This window comes from Grammomys surdaster, unplaced genomic scaffold (assembly GCF_004785775.1).
Source record: "Grammomys surdaster isolate TR1022 unplaced genomic scaffold, NIH_TR_1.0 336, whole genome shotgun sequence".
In the NCBI taxonomy this organism is placed as follows: Eukaryota; Metazoa; Chordata; class Mammalia; order Rodentia; family Muridae; genus Grammomys; species Grammomys surdaster.
The window spans coordinates 82,648-101,846 of record NW_021604755.1 but is presented as its reverse complement, the minus strand read 5'-3'; the positions used below and the strand labels follow the sequence as shown (position 1 = coordinate 101,846).

At 45.7% G+C, this 19,199-nt stretch overlaps 1 protein-coding gene across 1 annotated transcript in view; it reads right to left on the bottom strand.

The window, feature by feature from the left end:
- Positions 1–18,728: 18,728 nt before the first annotated feature.
- Positions 18,729–19,199, bottom strand: part of LOC114630318 (uncharacterized protein DDB_G0271670-like) — a 6,186-nt gene continuing 5,715 nt past the window's right edge. The window contains exon 3 of the mRNA XM_028778454.1: positions 18,729–19,150. Within this exon, the coding sequence (XP_028634287.1) occupies positions 18,729–19,150 (422 nt within the window). The remainder of the gene's footprint in view (positions 19,151–19,199) is intronic.

Here is a 19,199-nt window from a genome sequence, read left to right as displayed (position 1 = left end):
TCCCTCAGCACTCCTGTAGCCACAGAATTAGAGGTGCTGTCTTCTCTGCTTGGTAGGACATGTTATTTTAATATTTGGGAGTCAAAATTGCAACATCTTTGTCATCAGCTTCCAGTGCCACTGCGAGACATTCTGGTAAAGCAGTGGCAACAATCCACAGAACTTTGTCAGCCAGCAGAGAAGCTCTTTTGAAAGATGTCCAATTAACTATGCAGTCAGGACTTCCAACACATCCTTAGAGGAGAATTAACTTTAAACATTAAAAGTGGGAGGAACTCTCGAGAGGCCTTTTCCCTCATGTAACCATTTGCATTTTTGAAAAAGATTTTTAAAAGCATGGGACCTGTTAGCTGTGTGTGCCACAAATGCAGAAAACATGCTTTCTTCATGAAAGTCCTAAGATGAGGGACCTGTCAGCCACCCATGTGTCAGCCTGTCCAAAACCATTCACCACCCTGGGAGAGCCTCGGCCCGTTCTTCCCCTCTTCACAATCTCTCAGATGCAGGCCTATTGGCATATCCTCCTCTCTGTAGGAGACACCCACCTCTGCAGGGTACACAGTTTATGGCTTTTTAAAAAATATATATATTTATTTTTATTTATATGAGTATATTGTAGCTGTCTTCAGACACACCAGAAGAGGGCATTGGATAGTTGTGAGCCACCATGTGGTTGCTGGGAATTGAACTCAGGACCTCTGGAAGAGCAGTCAGTGCTCTTAACCACTGAGCCATCTCTCCAGCTCAGTTTATGGCTTTTTTCCCAGCTTTATTCTTCATATTACTTATAAGACACCAATAAATGCTGTGAGAGATGGCAGGCTACAATGATGGCTTCCTAATCCTTCCTTTCAGAGGACCAGAGTTTTATCCACCCATGCCAGGCAGTTCATTAACTCTGTTGCCAGGGGATTAGATGCACCCTCCTGGAATCCTTGGGCACAAGCATATATCACACACATACACACCTGCAGGCACAAGTAGGACAAAGATGTCCTAGAAATAAAATCTTTAAAAAAAAAAAAAGATAAACCAGAATCAATGATGTCTTATGTTTCCAGCCATGTTATCACGTAGATAAAGATTTCAGGCAAATCTTGAGTGTCCTATACACAAGACAGAGCTAAACCATTCCAGGATTCATTGCCTGGAGACTGGCTTCTACCTGGGCTCTACTGGGCTCCATCCCCCAGGTTCCCAGTGACGCAATGACTGTGGACCCCTGGCATCCAGTGGAGAAATCACCTTGCAGAGGAATGGTACAAGTCACAGTTATCTCTCCAGCAAGAGGTTTTCTTTCTCACTTCAAACAATCCTTCCTAATTCTGACCCCTGGATTGTCTTCTTCCCTCCAGACATGCATCCGCACAAGGAGCTGTTCTCAGCCATGGCGAGTGTCTTTCCCTCTGGGTCAGTGCTAGGATCACATGGGGATTAGAGATAAAGTGGAACCACTATCTGTTGTGTGGAAATTCCAGATGTTTTCATGCTGTTGCAAAAGAAGTTTTCTTCCAGTTAGCAATAACTGTGTCTATTGGTCAACCAGCCTGTTGACGCGGGGTCTCACCATCGTGTCAAACAGGCAGGGCGTGCAAGAGAAAGGAAGAGAGGCATTGCCCTGTTTGTGGCCGAAATGGGAATTCGGAGGAGGCAGTGTCCTGCTGCTGCTATGTGTCCCTCAGTGCGGCCGAGTCACCAACAATCCATGCACACACTGCCTGTCACACAGTTACCAGCCAATCAATGTCAATTGTGCAGATAAACAGATAAACATAAACAAGGAATTCCTCATTTCCAAGCATTCAAGAAAACTAGCAATAGATATGAAAACATGTCTGAGACAGAATTTCCTTTCAGAAACTTAGGGTCGCAGGTGCTTTGCCTTTGGTCTCAGAAGAGGCAAGGGAATCTTTGCAAGTTCCAGACCATCCTGGTCTACATGGTAAGTTCCAGGCTAGCCAGGGCAACATAGTTCCAGGACTCTGTCTCAGGAAAAACAAACAGCCACAAAGTACTTGCCATGTAAACACGGAGCCTGAGTTTGAATTCCCAGCATCCACATAAAATCTGGACCCAAAAGTTAATCCAGGAGCTAGAGAAGTAGGTCAAAGGTCACTTCCAGCCTAGTTAGCTGAACTGATGAATGTGGGATCAATAAGAAACATCATTATAGTCTCAACTATAACATGGGGTTATCACATCAGTGAGGTTGCTCAGTGTGGAGGTATTGCCACCAAACCAGACAGTCTGAGTTTGATCCCTGGGACCCACACGTGGAGGAAGCGAAGATTCCTGAAGGAAAGCTGCCTTCCAGCTTTTGTGCAGAGGCTCTGCCATGTATAGTGTGCACCTGTAAGTAATAATGTAATTTTTAAAGTATGGTGGAGAGTGAGCAGGGAAGACACCTATGTTAGCCTGTGCTGTCTGCACAGAGGTACACAACTGTGCAAGCACAGAGATGGGGAAGCAGAGGGAGAGCGGAGGGGGAGAGAGCACACATGCAGAGACAGTAATGGAGATCTCAACTCCACTTCCCTATGCCCTTCAAGTAAATATCCAAATATTCCCAAGTGTGGGCTCCCCCTAGGTGGTACTGAATGGGTCCTTCTGACAGCTCATTAACTCTGTCCCCTCTGGGTCACTTCTCAATGTGTACATACACTCTGTGTCAACTTGGGCCAAGTTCCTTTTTTGAAGAAAAATAAAAACAGATACAAGGGACTCAGGGTAGACAGCAACAAGAATGCCAGCCCTGGCCTTCATCAGAAGAGTCAACTCTATTTTTACCTCGTCTGTTTACTGAGCATCCTGTCACGGGACAGAATCTCTGCTATCCCATAACTGGTGGAGCCAGCAGCCTGGCTGCCTCAGTCAGGAGTCCAGCTGCTGTACTGACGAGCACGTCTGTGTGCTCACGTGCTGCTTGTCCACACCTGCCAGACAGGACCCTCTCTTCTGCTGCCCGTTAAGTTCGGTCACGTGACTGCTATGGACAGTAATGCTCACTTGCTCTCTGTTTCCCTTTTAATTAACTAAGCTTATTTTTTAATATTTGCTGATATACAGACGACTAAGAAAACATAGAGAGTGCCTGACATCTCCTCAACTGTCCCTGCTGTTAACATCTCCATGAGCCTGGTGTGTCTATTATCCTGAACTTGATTTTGATGCCTTATTAGATACTAACGTCCACAGTTAGAGTCTGACCTGCTTTCTACAGTTCTGTGGAGCACGAGTGGTCTGTTGTGTATATCCGTCCACCGGGAGCCACACAGTGGCAAATGGAATAGAGACACTGTCCTAAGCAGCCCACATGATTTACCTGCTCAATCCTTCTTCCCCTCCCCCAACCCTCAACCCTACATGCTAGAGTTCTCCAGAAGGACAGAATCCATGTGCGTGCATATCTGCATCTGTATAGAGATATCTATACAGGACAGGGGCTTTATTAAGGTCTCTGTTCACATGACTATGACTGAGAAATCTCTCTGAAGACATCAGACTATGACAGACACAGTGGGGGCTCAGAGCCAGGGAACCCAAAAGTAGAGCTCTGAGTTCAGGGACAAAAGTCCGAGCCCCTAGAGAGGCTGTTGTAAGTCCTGAGTCCAAACACTGGAACACCTGTGGGTACTGCTGCCAAGTACCAGGTGACAGTGGAGCAGTTTCAACACAGGGGTCTCAAAGGGATCCATCCCAGTGCCTCAGGCTCCATGTTTATAGCAAATGGACAAGAAAGGCCACCTGGCTTAAGGAGCAAAGCTCAGACCCTACAGGGATAAGGATCTGATTAGTCCATCAGGGTGCTATCCAGACAAGTCAAGGATGCTGGCTGAAGGTGAGACACTAGCAAAAGATGGAGGTGGCCACGACCCACATCAGCATAGTATCGGCTACGGTAGCAACGGTTTAATGCAGTCCACCAATTACATCTCATGTAAGTTCCCAGGAAATGAGACAAATTAGAACCGTCAAGATAGAATATTCTGCTGTGACAGTGTGACACCAAAGACTGCTCTCTGCTCAGGACTCCTCTCCAAGGCCAGAACCTTGTTCCCAAGCTGCTGAGACTATCACCGCTAATGAATGGCTCCTGGCTGAGTCCTCGCCACAGAGAGCTCCTTAGTTACACTCCCTTCCAGTAAGTCAGACAAAACCACAGCCGAGCCTGTAGAGTGGCGCAAAGACCTCCCCCTTGCCTCAATTTTGGAATGTTCCAAAAGACTCTCAGCTCTGGAACTCCCCTGCATCAGCCAAGGCCTCCTGTACTTAAAGCTTCAAGTCTATTTCCCTTTGTTGTTTATACAAACACCCTAACTTGAATTACAAACCAACATTTTAAAAACTGAAACCATAATAAAATCGATTACTTGAGTCAATATGCCCAAAGCTTTATCATTTCAGTACATAATCAATATTTTGAAATAAATTTAAAAGAGATAGTTTAGTTATTTTCTATTAAATCTTCAAAGCCCTCCGGGTGTTTTATATTTACAGTGTCTCAGTGCTGGCTAGAGGTACTTCACAGACTCAAGCACCACATGTAGCCAGCGGCTACCACATTACACAACACAGCGCTTGGCAATGTTTCAAAGACTCGAATTGCTAGGTCATAAGATGCACGCTTCGACATCAGTCAATGTTGACTATGTTTTTCCAGATTCTGTACCAATTTATACTTTGAGTGAAGCCTTTGAGAGCAATGTTATTCCACACGCTAGACAAAGCATGGCTTCACTCAGAGCCTCTGAGCTGAGTGACGGGAGGAGGAGGGAAAGGAAGAGCGACATTGAGAAAATATGGCAGAAGCTAAATGACTGAGAAGAGGTTAAACAGCATCAGGACAGTGCATTTCAACTGAACTCGTAAAGAATTTTCTCATTGTCTTGACTGTGTCCAATGCCACCCCTATTGTCCTATTTAGAGTCCCTATTGCTGTGGTGCAACACCATGACCAAAGCAACTTGGGGAGCAAAGGGTTTATTTGGCTCATAGTGTGGAGCCCAAAGGCTACACTACAGGGACCCCAGGAAGGAAATTCAAGGAGGACAACCGCTGCAATCGAAAGAGAATTTAATTAATTAGTCCAATGCATTGGGGCTGCTTGCTCACGCAGGAGAAGAAGCAGCCAAGAATACACTCGGGCAGAAGCATATATACACTTTGAACAGGGCAGGCATTTTTGGTGATAAACTGGCCAGTTGGCATTGATGGGCTGTGGGGGACCCTCTAACGAGGAGCTATCTGTTGTCAGACGGCTCCACATGTCTGATAACCCAAGATTTTTCTTGGAACCGTGTGTCTTCACCCTTTTTGGAAAGGGAGAGATCTTGTGTATTTTCTTGGGACTGTGTGGCCTCACCCATCTGGGAAGGGAGGGGGTCAGGGGGTAATTTTCCACGGACTTTACAATAGTTCCACAGCATTGTTCACCATCAGAGGGAGTCAGAACAGGAACTCAAGCAGGGCAGGAACTAGGAGACAGGAGCTGATACAGAAGCCACGGTGGAGTGCTGTTTAATGGCTTGGTCATCACGGCTTGCTCAGCCTGCTTTCCTATAGACTCCAAGGCCACCAGCCCAAGAACTACCACAATGGCCTGGGCCCTCCCCCATCTATCACTAATTAAGGAAATGCCCCGCAGGCCTGACTGCAGCCAGATCCCATAGAGACATTTCTTTAATTGAGGTTTTCTCCTCTCAGATGACTTAAACTTGTGTAAAGTCAACATGAAACTATCCAGGACAACAATTTCTACACTTATGAACACTGTTCTCATCAAAACTATGACTTGCTAAGAAGAGTAGCCTGTGATTTCAAACACACAGTCAAGATTGTAAGTGCTCTGGTGGGAAAGAGGAAGGTAGTCTATGATGCCGTGAAATGCCTAACGGGGCAGTTGGAGAGGTCTAGAGAGTCAATAATAGCACTGCGTCCATACTGATTTTATTGTTCTTACCTCTGTTGTGGAGTTAGGGGGAAGAACACCCCTGTGTCAGGGGTCCACACACGTTCTCAGAGCTGTAGACGTGGGTACGAATATGGCTGTGGCTACAGAGATACAGATACTAACAGGATGGGGAAAGAGTGGAGCAGCCAGCCACGTATGTGGCAGCTGAGTTAAAGAATTAGAATGGGAAGAGCAGAGGGCTCGAGGTGTGGGCCAAGTGAGCAGAGGTAGGGGCTTGAGGCAGCAATGACCCCGGTATAGACAGCTGCGCCAACTATACTGGTACTCAGCACCTACAAAACCATAGCCTTGCTGACGACAGGCAGCAGACCAGCAGAAGATTCTGGAAGAACAGTCCCCACGGAACAGTGCCTGGAGCGAGCAAGGATCCAGGCTGTTCCCTTTGCAATATCTACTTTGTGACTGGAACAAAAGAGCAGAGAGTTTAACGTGAACTCATCTGATGTAAGAGGAAATTCTAGCAGCAATGCCTTCAGACCAGTGTTATCCTGTACACCCTCACTAGCCACCTGTGTCCACTCTAATTTAAATATGTAAACGTTAAAGCCAGTCCATCGGACACACTAGCAGCCACATGCACACCGAGTGACCACTGATGACCATGGAGACGTTTCAATTGTTGACAAAACTCCCAAGCTTCCTACAATTCTGAACAACATGTTTGAAAAGGACATTTAAAGATTGTAACACTTTGCAAATGTAAACGATGTTGTCTTCAGAAGGTCCTTGAAGGCTCAGAACTATCTAGACCAATCTTTTTTTTTTAATTGAATATTTTATTTACATTTCAGATGTTATCCCTTTACCTCATTTCTCCCCTGCCCCCACCCAGGAACTCCCTATCCCATCCCCCCTCCTCCCGCTTTTATGAGGATATGCTCCCACCTACCCCCCCCCCCCCGACTCCTACCTTCCCACCCTTGAATTCCCCCACACTTGTTGTCCAGCCTTCATGGGACCAAGGATTGTGGAGAGCCGCATCGTGCCACACCCTTAAGATGGCGCCGGTCTCCGCCTTCCGACACCCGTTGGCGAGTGCTCTCAGGAGTAAACAACTCCTTATTTGGCTGTGGCTGGTGATCTATCTTGCTTCCGTGTTTGTGGACCTATCTGGTGTTGCCACGTGGCTCGCTGGGGTAGGCTAGCCCTTGACTACTTAAGCCTGGGAGACCCTTCCCCCGGGGTCATGGGCAGTCAGAAGATTGTTCAAGGTTCCTGAATAAACTGCTTGGAGAAGAGCTTGAGTGTCACGTCTTCCTTGCTGGTCGAGGGTGGGCGCGACAAAGGATCTCCTCTTCCACCTATGCCCAGCAAGGCCATCCTCCCCTACATATTCAGCTGGAGCCATGGGTCCCTCCCTATGTGCTCCCAGGCTGGTGGTTTAGACCCTGGGAGCTCTGATTGGTTGGTATTGTTGCTCTCCCCATGAGCCCTTTCAGTTCCTTCAGTCTTCTCTCTCACTTCTCCATTGGGAACCCCTTGATCAGTTCAATGGTTAGCTGTGAGCATCTGCCTCTGAATATGTCAGACTCCGGCAGACCTCTGAGGAGACAGCTATATCAGGTTCCTGTCAGACAAATCTTAAAGAAATCATTCAGCTCCACGTGGCAGAGACCTCCATGCAGCTGAAGCCGGGTCTCTGGGTCAGGATGAAGCCCTGTTGGAGTTTACTAAGAAGCTGTTTTAACAGTGATTCAAGCAAGGATACACTCAGGGAAAGAGTCGTACACACCAGAGTTGAGCATGAGCTTCTCAAGAGACACTCCCCAGCTGCTATTATCTTCTAAGAGTTTAGTCAGCGGATTCATCTGATCCTTCTACTTTCATTGATGAAATATTTATAATCATCATCATCATCACTGACTTACTCTCTTCTTACACAATCATTGGCATGTTAAGATTTTCTCCTCACATTTGATACATTGCAAGTCAGAGTTGGTTAACACCAGTGTGTTGTTGTATAATTATCCTCAATGCCCTCATGATAATTAATGTCTCTGTGGGATCTTCTATGGTGTATCTTTTTTGATCCTGAGACATCTACGTTTCTTAGTTGGTCTAACTTTAGATTTCTTGACCTTGAAAAAAAAGAAATAAAAAGAATTTAGCTGGGCAGTGGTGGCTTTAATCTCAGCAGTTGGGAGGCAGAGGCAGGAGAATCTCTGTGAGTTTGAGGCCAGCCTGGTCTACTGAGTGTGTTCCAGGGCAGTCAGGGATGCATAGTGAAACCCTGTCTCAAAAACAGAAACAAAAACAAACAAACAAACAAACAAAAAGCAGAAAAAGAAAAGAAACAGGCCAAGAGACAAGGAAGAGAGGCGAGGGAGAAAGACAGAACGTCACGGCTGTGCTAGAAGGTCGCTGCTAAGGAAGATGGCTGTGGCTTCTTATTTCATAGTCCTTGACTCACAGAAAATACCAGGCAAAACATGATAACTAGCCTTCCACAAAACCCAAACATTCCACTTGGGGTCGGGTTCAATACCAGGAGGAAGAGTAGAAGGAAGCTTGGGGGTGTGGCAAGCCATGGTGGGCAAAGACCCTGTTTTCTACAGTCCTATGGAACTTACGGTACAGCTGTGTGTTCCATCCCCCTCCACCCACCCAACCTCTGTTCTGTGGAAAATATTGCTCACAGTTTATCCATTACACTGTATGGTTTGGCAGGAATAATTCTTGACGAAGACAACTTCCAATAATAAATCCTGCAATATTATCCACGGAAGTGAGGTAACGGATCTGAACATCCACACTCAGAACTAAGAAGTAGGGGCATTGACTCATGCAGACAGAGAGAACCGTGAAACACTGAGCTTCCCATAGCCTGTGACCACCTCCTGTCAGAGCTGACAGAGACTGATGACTCAGCACAAGCGGAAGACAACACCCATACCGTCGGGATCATCTGGGCGAGACCAGGAATAAATACAAGGTTTGGTGCTCTTTATTCAATATTTGAAAACATGGAAAATATCCTATGTGCTGTTTTTTGGATGTAGCCCAACACTTAGAGCTGGAAGGATGGTCCAGACAGTACAGTGCTTGCCACCTCAGCATGAGGCCCTGCGTTCAGAACCCCAGCCCTGACGTCAGCATCAAGACGTGCAGACACAGGTCTGGAACCCCAGCCTAACACTGTGACCCTTTAATATAGTTCTTCATGGTGTGGTGACCTCCAACCGTACAATCATTTCATTGCTACTTCATAACTGTAATTTTGCTGCTGTTATGAATCATAGTGTAAATATCTGTGCTTTCTGATGGTCTTGGGCAACCCCTGTGAGAAGGCTATTTAACTTGCCAAAGGGGCCATGACCCACAAGTTGAGAACTGCTGCAGAGCAATCAAGGAAGACACCTAACATTGATCTCTGGCCTCCATGCACGTGGGCATACACACACACACACACACACACACACACACACACCACATACAAAGAAATGTTGACACCAACATGGAAAAAATGCAGCTTTAAATAGTGGCAAATCTTAGAGAAAGAAACCTCAGGAAAGGGATTCGGAGCCTGTGCTGGATAGTTTTAGTCAACTTGACACAAGATAAAGTCACCTGAGAGGAGGGACCTCTATAAGAATATGCCTCCATAAGATCAGGCTGTAGTCAAGTCTATAAATCATTTTCTTAACTAGTGACTGGCATGGGAGGGTCCAACTCATGGTAAGTGGTGCCATTCCTGGGCAGATAGTCCTGGGATCTATAGGAAGGTAGGCTGAGCAAGCCAGTAAGCAGCACTCCTCCACTGCCTCTACATCAGCTCCTGTCTCCAGGTTCCTGCCCTGTTTGAGTTCCTGTCCTGACTTTCTTCTAGCATGGACTATGATGTGGAAATATAAGTCAGATTAACCCTCCCCAACCCCAACTTGCTTTTGGTAATGCTGTTCCATCACAGCAGTAGAAACCCTAAGACAGAGCCCAGCTGTGCATGTTAATATTTCACTCTTGAGAAAATCTGATGCAGAAGTGGCTTTACACTGGAGCTAGTGGTTGGTTAAAAGGTATCAATTATCATGGCCATTGGATGTTTGTTTAAAATGTTTCATAACAGGGGCTGGAGAAAAAGCTGGATAGTTAAAGACACTGGGTACTGCTCTTGCAGAGGACCAGAGTTCCAATTCCAGCACCCAACCACCGTAACTCCAGCTCCAGGGAGCTCAAATGACCTCTTCTGACTTCTACAGATCCTGCATTCACATGCACAGACTTACACATAGAAACACTCATATATACATAATTTATTTTTTAAAAAAATATTTAAAAGCAAAAACATTTTTTGGTTTGGTTCTCAGTTTTGTGTTTGTTTGTTTGTTTGTTTGTTTGTTTTTCCTTCATTTGTTCTATAGTCCATGCGTCCTTAACTCTGTGCAGCTGGGGATGACCCTGAGGAGGACCTTGGACTTCTTATTCTTTTGCTTCTGCTTCCCAAGTGCTAGGATTGCAAGCCTGTATCACACCTAGTTAATGTTGTGTGGGGATCAAGCCTAAGATTTTATGCATGCTAGGCAAATAGCCGAGCTTCACCCCCACTCCCACAGAAGAAAAGTTTACTATAATGCCTACTTCTCCCATTTAGTATTTGTGTGGTCTGAGCTTTCTCTCTTTTCCAGTTTCAAGCGAGAAAAGCATTCTGCCTACTGGACAAGGTGTCAGACACACAAAAGATGTCTGGATCCAGCCAGACACACTCCCAGACTTACCCCACTGAAGGGAGGCCTCCAGTGTGACTGTGGCCCCAGACGCATGGTGGCCAGGACAAAGTGGACACATGCTACAGACAATCTTTAGACTTTTCCCTAAAGGAGAGCCAGCAGAGGTCCATCTCCCTGAGGTCAGAGAAGATGGAGGAGTGGAGCCAGTCCTGGCATTCCTGCTGAAATGGAAGGAGGGTGTAAACTGGAAGCCTCTGTGCTTACCTTACTTTGTCTGGCCAGCCTTACTATTTCCAGCGCTTGTCCACAAGCCAAAAGAGCAAGATACCTGGCTGTGAACATGAGCAGCGGTCCTTGTTTGCTAACACCTCAGGGTCTCAGGCTCCATCCTGATGATCTGTGCAGACTGGGGGCTGGGAGCAGCTGAGAATACAGAGACCGTTTGGGGGACCTCCTCCCTTGCCTCGCCCACCTTCTAGGCAGTCAAGGGGCCTCTCTCTACCTCAGAACTTCCCTGCAGTGCACCTGTAAGTATATATGCACTGAACCCTGGGGCTCCCTGATTCATAAAGCAAACACTAATGGGCAATAAAATGTGGGATAATCCCCAATGCTGCAACAGTGAAGCCTTCAGCATTCTCAGCACAGATTGTTTGTCCAAACTGAAAACCACCAATGAAGCTTCAGATCTAAGCTGAAGAGATGGCACGGCGGCCAAGAGCACACGCTGCTCTTGCAGAGGACTTGAGTTCGGTTTATAGGATCCATGTCAGTAGGGCTCACACTAGCCTCTACACCCTCTGCTAGCTTCTGAGGACAACGACACTTAGGTGTGCTGAGCCACACAGAGATACATGTACATATACATGTAATTTAAAATAACAAAACCAAATCTTTAAAAAAAAGGAAACTTCAACACTAAACTGTAGCGTACGTCACACAGACTGGACAGACAGCTATAGACTATGCCACCCAATAGCTGCAGGACACACATTTTCAAGGAACTTTCTCTAAATGGATCACACTGTAGGGCATAAAGCAAGTCTTAACAAATACAAAAGAATCAAGATGCTTTCTTGCATCAGATTATAATGGCATAAAACTAGAAACTGACAGCAAGAGAAGCCACAGAGACAGCACAAGCCCTAGAAATGAAGCATTGCCGTCTTGAATGACTGGTGAGTCACAGACAAAGTCATGAGGAAAAGCACACTTGTCACACCATCTGCAACACAGCAAAGGCTGTTCAAAGGGGAAAAAAATATAGCCGTGAAGTGTTTGCATTAAAAGATCAGAGATCTCAAATAAATAACTTAATAATGCATGCCGAAGAATTAGGAAATTATAACAACCCCAAAGCAATCAGTGGAAAGCAGTAATTAAAACCAAGGCAGCAGCCGGGCGGTGATGGCACACGCCTTTAATCCCAGCACTTGGGAGGCAGAGGCAGGCGGATTTCTGAGTTCGAGGCCAGCCTGGTCTACAGAATGAGTTCCAGGATAGCCTGGGCTACACAGAGAAACCCTGTCTCAAAAAAAAAAAAGAAAAAGAAAAAAGCAAGGCAGCAATTAATAAAATAGTAGAAAAAAATGGCAAGATTCAATGAACAAAGAGATCAACCTTTAGCCACAGTAAACAAAAAGAGAAGGAGACCCAGGTTAATAAAAACTAGTCTAGAAAGCCGCCATTGCACCAGGGAAATCCAGAGGGCTGTTAGAAAAAAGTTCTAAAACTTTATTACAGAAAAACCCCAGAGCGTCTAAAGGAAAATGGAGGGATTTCTAGATACCTATAACTTTGCGAAATTAAATCAAGAGGATCTAAGCAATTTAAATAGACCCATAAAAAACAAGGAGGCCGGGTAGTGGTGGCTAATGCCTTTAATCCCAGCACTTGAGAGTCAGAGGCAGGTGGATTTCTGAGTTCGAGGCCAGCCTGGTCTACGGAGTGAGTTCCAGGACAGCCAGGGCTACACAGAGAAACCCTGTCTCAAAAAAAACAAACAAACAAACAAACAAAATAGAACAAGGAGATTGAAGCAGTGATAGTCTACTGAAAACAAGAAGTCACTGAAGTCTACCAAGTCTTTGAAAAAAGAGCTAATGACATCCACGCTCCTCAGATTGCTCAAGATAGGAGGAGAAGGAATGTGACCAATATCTGTGAAGGAAATATTACCTTGATTCCAAAACCAGAAAAAAAGATACAATAAAAAGTAACAAAACTATGGGGCCAAGAGTGGTCTTGTACACCCTTTTAACCTCAGCACAAGCTGGCAAAGTTCTGTGAGTTTGAGGCCAGCCTGGGCTACAAAGTGAGCTCCAGCAAGACTCTGTCTAACACAATCAACAATAAAATGAAACCATGAACCTGAACACAGATGCCAAAATTTGCAATAAATACTTGCAAAGTGAATTTAAGGCTACACTAAGAAAACCAAACACCATGATTTCACCCCAGGGATCTAAGGATGGCTAATACATGCAAATTAATAAGTGTAATACAGCCAACAGGCAGACTTACAGAGCACCTCAACAGATGCACAAGATGCCTTCAACACGATTGCACATCCCTGTCTGATAAAAGTTCTAAAGAAACTAGGAATCTTAGCAATATGCTGGAAAATAGTAAAAGACGTTATCCAACACGCCTGAAGCAGCTGTGATAGTGAGCATTGACAATAGGCTCTGGTACAGGTTTTGGAGGCGAACCCTCTAGGAACATCTATAAGGGGTTATCTTGATTAGTGGATTGAGGTGGGAAGACCCAGCATACAGGTGGGCAGTACAGTTTCCTGGACCCAGGTTCTAGGCTGTATAAAAATGAGGAAGCAACCCACCAGCAGCCATCTCTCGTTTCTTCCTGCTGTGAACACAAAGGCACCGACTGTGCCCCTTGATTCCCTACCACGGTAGAGACCTTGAAACTATGAACCAAAATAAACTTCTCTTCCTTACATTGCTTCTGTTGGGGTTTTTTAATCACAGCAACAGGAAAAGCAACTAAGATGCTAACCTTCCACTAAGTGGCAGAAAAATACTGACAGCATTTCCTGTAAAACTGACACAAGAGTTCCGATTCTCTCTGCTTTGATTCAAACTAACACTGGAAGTCTTCACTACAGCCAGAATCAAGAGAGATTATGTTATATGCTAATGAATAAATAAGAAAAATAAAATAATAAATCTCTAAAAATGGTTCCGCTAAGGAAGGAGAATTTGGGGTGGAAGAAGACAGTATAAGAGATGATGATGTCCTGACACATTTTCTGTTTGTTCATTCCTTTTAGACTGCACACGCACGCACACATGCACACACACAGTTTCTTTTTTTTGTTTTTCTTTTTTCTTTTTTCTTTTTTTTTTTTGGTTTTTTGAGACAGAGTTTCTCTGTGTAGCCCTGGCTGTCCTGGAACTCACTCTGTAGACCAGGCTGGCCTCGAACTCAGAAATCCGCCTGCCTCTGCCTCCCAAGTGCTGGGATTAAAGGCATGTGCCACCACTGCCCGGCACACACACAGTTTCTGTTTTATAATTTTCTTTAGAAGCTGTAATTCCTCCAACAAAAATCCAATGAAAAATGGAAAGTTACAGTTTTGGCAGCCTTTGCAGAAGCACTTTGGGAGAAGTCTAAAGCACCCTGCAGATTTGGGAATGATTGGCACTTCAGCCTTGGGCAGAGTTGGGGAAGGAGAGTTCAGAGTCAGTAACTGCTGAACAGCACCTGCAGGAGGGTAGATGTCAACAGGACTGCCGACCTACAGGAAGCACTGTTGAGCTGCTTGTAGGCTTCTCGGGGATAGTACTCCAGGCTTTGGTGAAAATAAAGACAAAACCCCAGGATACACGCCCATGTGTATTTTTGGTCACAGGCAGGTGCTTCCAAGTACTGGGATGGTGGGCACACTGGCACAGCCAACACTCCCAATAGAGTGCTTTTAAATATTTTATTTTCCTAAACTTACTAGAAAAGTGGACCCAAGTTGGATTTTCTTTTTTTGTGTTCCCAGGAATCTGTCTCTCCTCTGGCTTCCAGGAGAAGCAGCTCTCACAGTTGCAGGTCTCTGGGAAGGGGAAGGGGGTGGAAAATGTGAGATTTCAGTCCAAATCCTGACAAATCCTCACTCATTATAATCAGTGAGAATTAAGCTCCTCCAGAAACCACACTGGGAGGGGGGGAGAATCAAGATCTCAGTTCCCCCAACACTTGACGGCATCAGATTTATAGCAAATCCTTGCTTTGTGAATCCCAAATATGTTGTCCAGCCAGACACGGTCTTTTACAACTGGTCTGAAGAAGTCGGTGTCAGAGTGAGGAGGGCTTTGTGAGGAATCCTGATGAAGAGACAAGACCAGATGTCTTGGGAGCCTCAAACAGGAAAGGCTGAACCCGATCCAGCCTGCCCAGGCTGACTGCCCTCAGCTGTGATGAAGCTAAACCCCTCCACCACCTGGGCCAAGAAGGGCAGCCAGCTGGAAGCCATGCCAACACAAGATTATACACCCAGCAAAAGTTATCTCATTGAACCAAAGCAATGGAAAGCTGTGCTGTGGGAATGGAACGAAGAACCAGGAAGCATCAGGACTGGGGTAAATGAACAGTTCATATCTGCAGCACTCAGGTAGAGTGCTACAACAGTGGAGAACCATGCAACCCTGGCTCTGGAGACAAGAAGATCCCAAGGAGTCAGTGGCCAGTGAGCTCAAGGTACAGCAAGGAATCATGTCTCAAAATACAAGGTGAATGGCCAGGAGTGGCCATGAACACCTTTAATCTCAACATTCAGAAGGCAGAGGCAGGAGGATCTCTTGCGTTCTAGGCCAGCCTGATCTACAGAGTGAATTCCAGGCCAGCCAGGGCCAAATAGTGAGAAAAACCTATGAACTCCAAATGTCTCAACATGCATAAACGTGCACGTGCACATGCACGCACTCGCGCACATGCGTGCGCACAGGCACGCACACACATACACACACACACACTCACACACACAGCCGGTATGTTTTTATCATAAGCACAGAAAACACATTAAGGCCTTAAAAGAGAGGACACACTGATGAAGACAGGCAGGCTTCAGTTCTGGGCAATACCAAGTAGAGGAAATACAAAGGGAAATTGGAAAGATGGTTGAGCGGGTAAAGCGTTTCTATGCCAGCCTGAGGACCTGAAGTCCCATGATTTCGTATAAAATCATGTAAAAATTCACGTAAAATTTTACATGAACCCCATGAGCCCAGAATTCATGTAAAATCAGGCAGATTTTATACATCAGAAGTCCCACTGTGCCACTATGGTAAAACGACAGGGCTAGACAGGAAACCCCGTGGCAGCTCACTTACCGCTACATGTGGAGAATGAGAGATGCCGCCACGGTGGGGCGAGGTGGAAGACAAGGAAAACACCTGAGAACCTGTCTCCTAAAACATGTCAGAGTAACCTGCCTGTTCCCAATGTCTCCATCCTGTCTAGCAGGTGCAGTACTCTGCAACTGAGGCTCTGTAAAAGTGTCTGCAATCGGGTAGAGCAGATTTCTCATTGCCACAATGAGAATTTTTTTTTCCTTGAATTTTTGTGTATGTTTCTGTCAAGTTCTGCCATAATTATCTTAAGAACTTTTGTTGAAATTGAATAAACTTGACTTGCGGGGGGGCGGGAAATCTGCTGTCTTCCACATTAAGTCTTTCTATGAGGTTTTGTCTCTGACTAGTTAGAATTGGCTTAATGCTTTTTGATACATCGTTCTTGGGCTGGGGGTGGAGTTTGGCTGGTAGAATGGTTGTCAGGCATAGGCAGAGGACTTGATCTGATCTCCAGATCCATGGAAACCAGATATGGCACTGGTATCTGTCATCGCAGCACTCAGGAGGTAGGTGCAGAAGGAGCATTCCCATCCATAAAGAGAATTCGAGGCTAGCCTGGGCTACACAGGACCCTGTCTCTAAAATATATAACTCTTATTTTTCCATAAAAGTCTTACAGTCATTTATTTTCTTCTAGAAGTTCATGGTTTTAGCCTTTGCTGTTGTTATTGTAAATATATTCTGACTACAGTTTCTGGTGACCATGTTTCCAGCAACGTCAGTGAATTCTAGTGTCATTTCCATGATTTTGCCTGTAGATGTCACATGATCCCTTTTTCTCATTTCACACGATGGTAACCTTTTATTCTTTTTAAGTGTTATCCTGACTGTGAACATGGTGGGATTTAATTTTTGTTTTGTTCTGTTTGCGGCTGGATCTTGCTATGTACCCCTAGCTGGCTTGAAATTCATTACATAAACTATGCTGGCCTCTGCCTCACAGAGGCCCACCTGCCTCTGCCTCCTGAGTACTGGAATCAAAGGTGAGCACCACCAATCTAGAAGCTAGGGTTGCATTTTTGTTTTGTTTTTTTCCCCTGAGACAAGGTTGCTATTTCCCTTAGGAATTCCAGCACTCTTGCAAGCTGTAGTCTGCTGCTGTTTCTTCCAGACTGGTTTTATGAGCATATACTTGGTGCTCCTTCTGTTCAGTGTGTCTACAAATTCCTAGGTTTTCCCTCTGGTTTTTCTACAGACTTATCTTTAACTGAGCTTTTATTTTCCCACAAGAATTTTTCATGACCATTGATTTCCAGTCAGTATCTACATGTATATCATGCATACTGTTCTTTACATGTGGGGCATAAGGTTTAAAGGAAGTTATCCATGGTACATGGTCAGGCTTCAGAATCTCTCAGAAAGTGCTTGGAGAGATGCTCAGCTGTTAAGAGCACTGGCTGCTCTTCCAGAGGTCCCGAGTTCAATTCCCAGCAACCACATGGTGGCTCACAACGATCTGTAATGGGCTCTGATGTCCTCTTCTGGTGTGTCTGAAGAGAGAAGTGATGCACTCCTATACATAATAAATCTTTAAAAAAAATAATAAAGCCTATACTGCACTTGCAGAGGAGCTGAGTTCAGCTCCTGCCATCCTATTAGGTGGCTCAGAACTCCCTGTAACTTTATCCCAAGGGATCCAATATCTCTGGTCTCCATAGACACTGCACTAATGTGCATATGCAGACATAATTTAAAATAAAAATAAATTTTAAAAAACTCTCTTGGCATGTAAATTAGGATTTTGGTTTCTTAGGGAAAACTTTGAGGGCCGGAGACATGGCTCTGTCATTAGGAGCACTTGTTACTCTTGTGAAGGACCTGGGTTCAGTTCCTAACACCCATATGGTGACTCACAAGCATCTGTAACTCCAGCTCCAGAGGACCTGATGCCCTTTTATGCCTCTGCAGACACTAGGCACCCATGCAGTGGACTTATATTACATTCAGACAAAACACTCATGCACATAAAGAAATCTTTATTGAAAAAGGACTCTTCCCCCACCGGGGGGGGGGAAACAAACAAAAAAAATAAAAATGTGCAGGAAAAGCTCTCTTGACATCAACCCAATTCAATTCAATGGGTGGTTTGGTTTTGCTTTAACCCTAGGCCCCTTTCCATGAGCATTCAGCCCCATAACTGCCCAGCTGTTTGTTTCCTTCTTCCAGTTCCTGTGTAGAACTGGCCTAAGGCCTTAGCTGTCATTTGCTTGGTCCCCACACCCACCTAATAACAGTGGGACAGTCATACCCTCATCCCAGCTGCTTGTCAACTCGTTCTCCTCTAAACCCCACTTTTCCATTCCTTGGACTCTAACCTAGTAGCTGGTCTGATTTGGTTTCCTTCATCCTACATTTCTGTTTTCACATTAGTCTGTTTCTCCTGCTTCCCTCTTTCCTCCAATAGAAGCTCTCAAAGCTAACCAGATCTCAGAGCCTCTGTTGAAAGCCAGGATATATGGATCTAGGCAAACCTGCCAGCAGAAACTTCTCCAGAAGTTGGCCGGTATCTTCTGTGGAAGAAAGGACTGGCTCTGATTGCTGACTGGATAATTTCTACTTAACAATTACCTTTCTGTGCTTGTGCTGAACCAAATCGGAATGCTTCTTGCCTGCCAAGTTCAAAGGATGAGCTCATTCTCATAGGCCACTGGGGAAGATGTTCAGGCAGGAGTCTTTTACGAAGTACATGTGGCCTGAAAGACTGAAGGAACTCAGCAGTATACCCTTGGGAAATCATTCCCATGATGTGCGGCTATGACTGTAGCTGTTGCTATGACTGCTGTTGCTGCTGCTAGGATGGCTGTTGCTGGAGCTGCTGCTGCTGCTGCTGCTGCTGCTGCTGCTGCTGCTATTGCTGCTGCTGTGGCTGCTGCTGCTGCTGCTGGTGGTGGTGTGGCTGCTGCTGTTGCTGCTGGTGCTGCTGGTGCTGTGGCTGCTGCTGCTGCTGCTGCTGCTGCTGTGGCTGCTGCTGCTGGGATGACTGTTGTTGCTGCTACTGTTGCTGCTGCTGCTGGGATGGCTGTTGTTGCTGCTACTGCTGCTGCTGCTGTTGCTGCTGCTGCTGGGATGACTGTTGTTGCTGCTACTGTTGCTGCTGCTGCTGGGATGGCTGTTGTTGCTGCTACTGCTGCTGCTGTTGCTGCCACTGCTGTTGCCTGTGTTACTAGGTCTGGGGCCACCGTTGCCCGTGTTACTAGGTCTGGG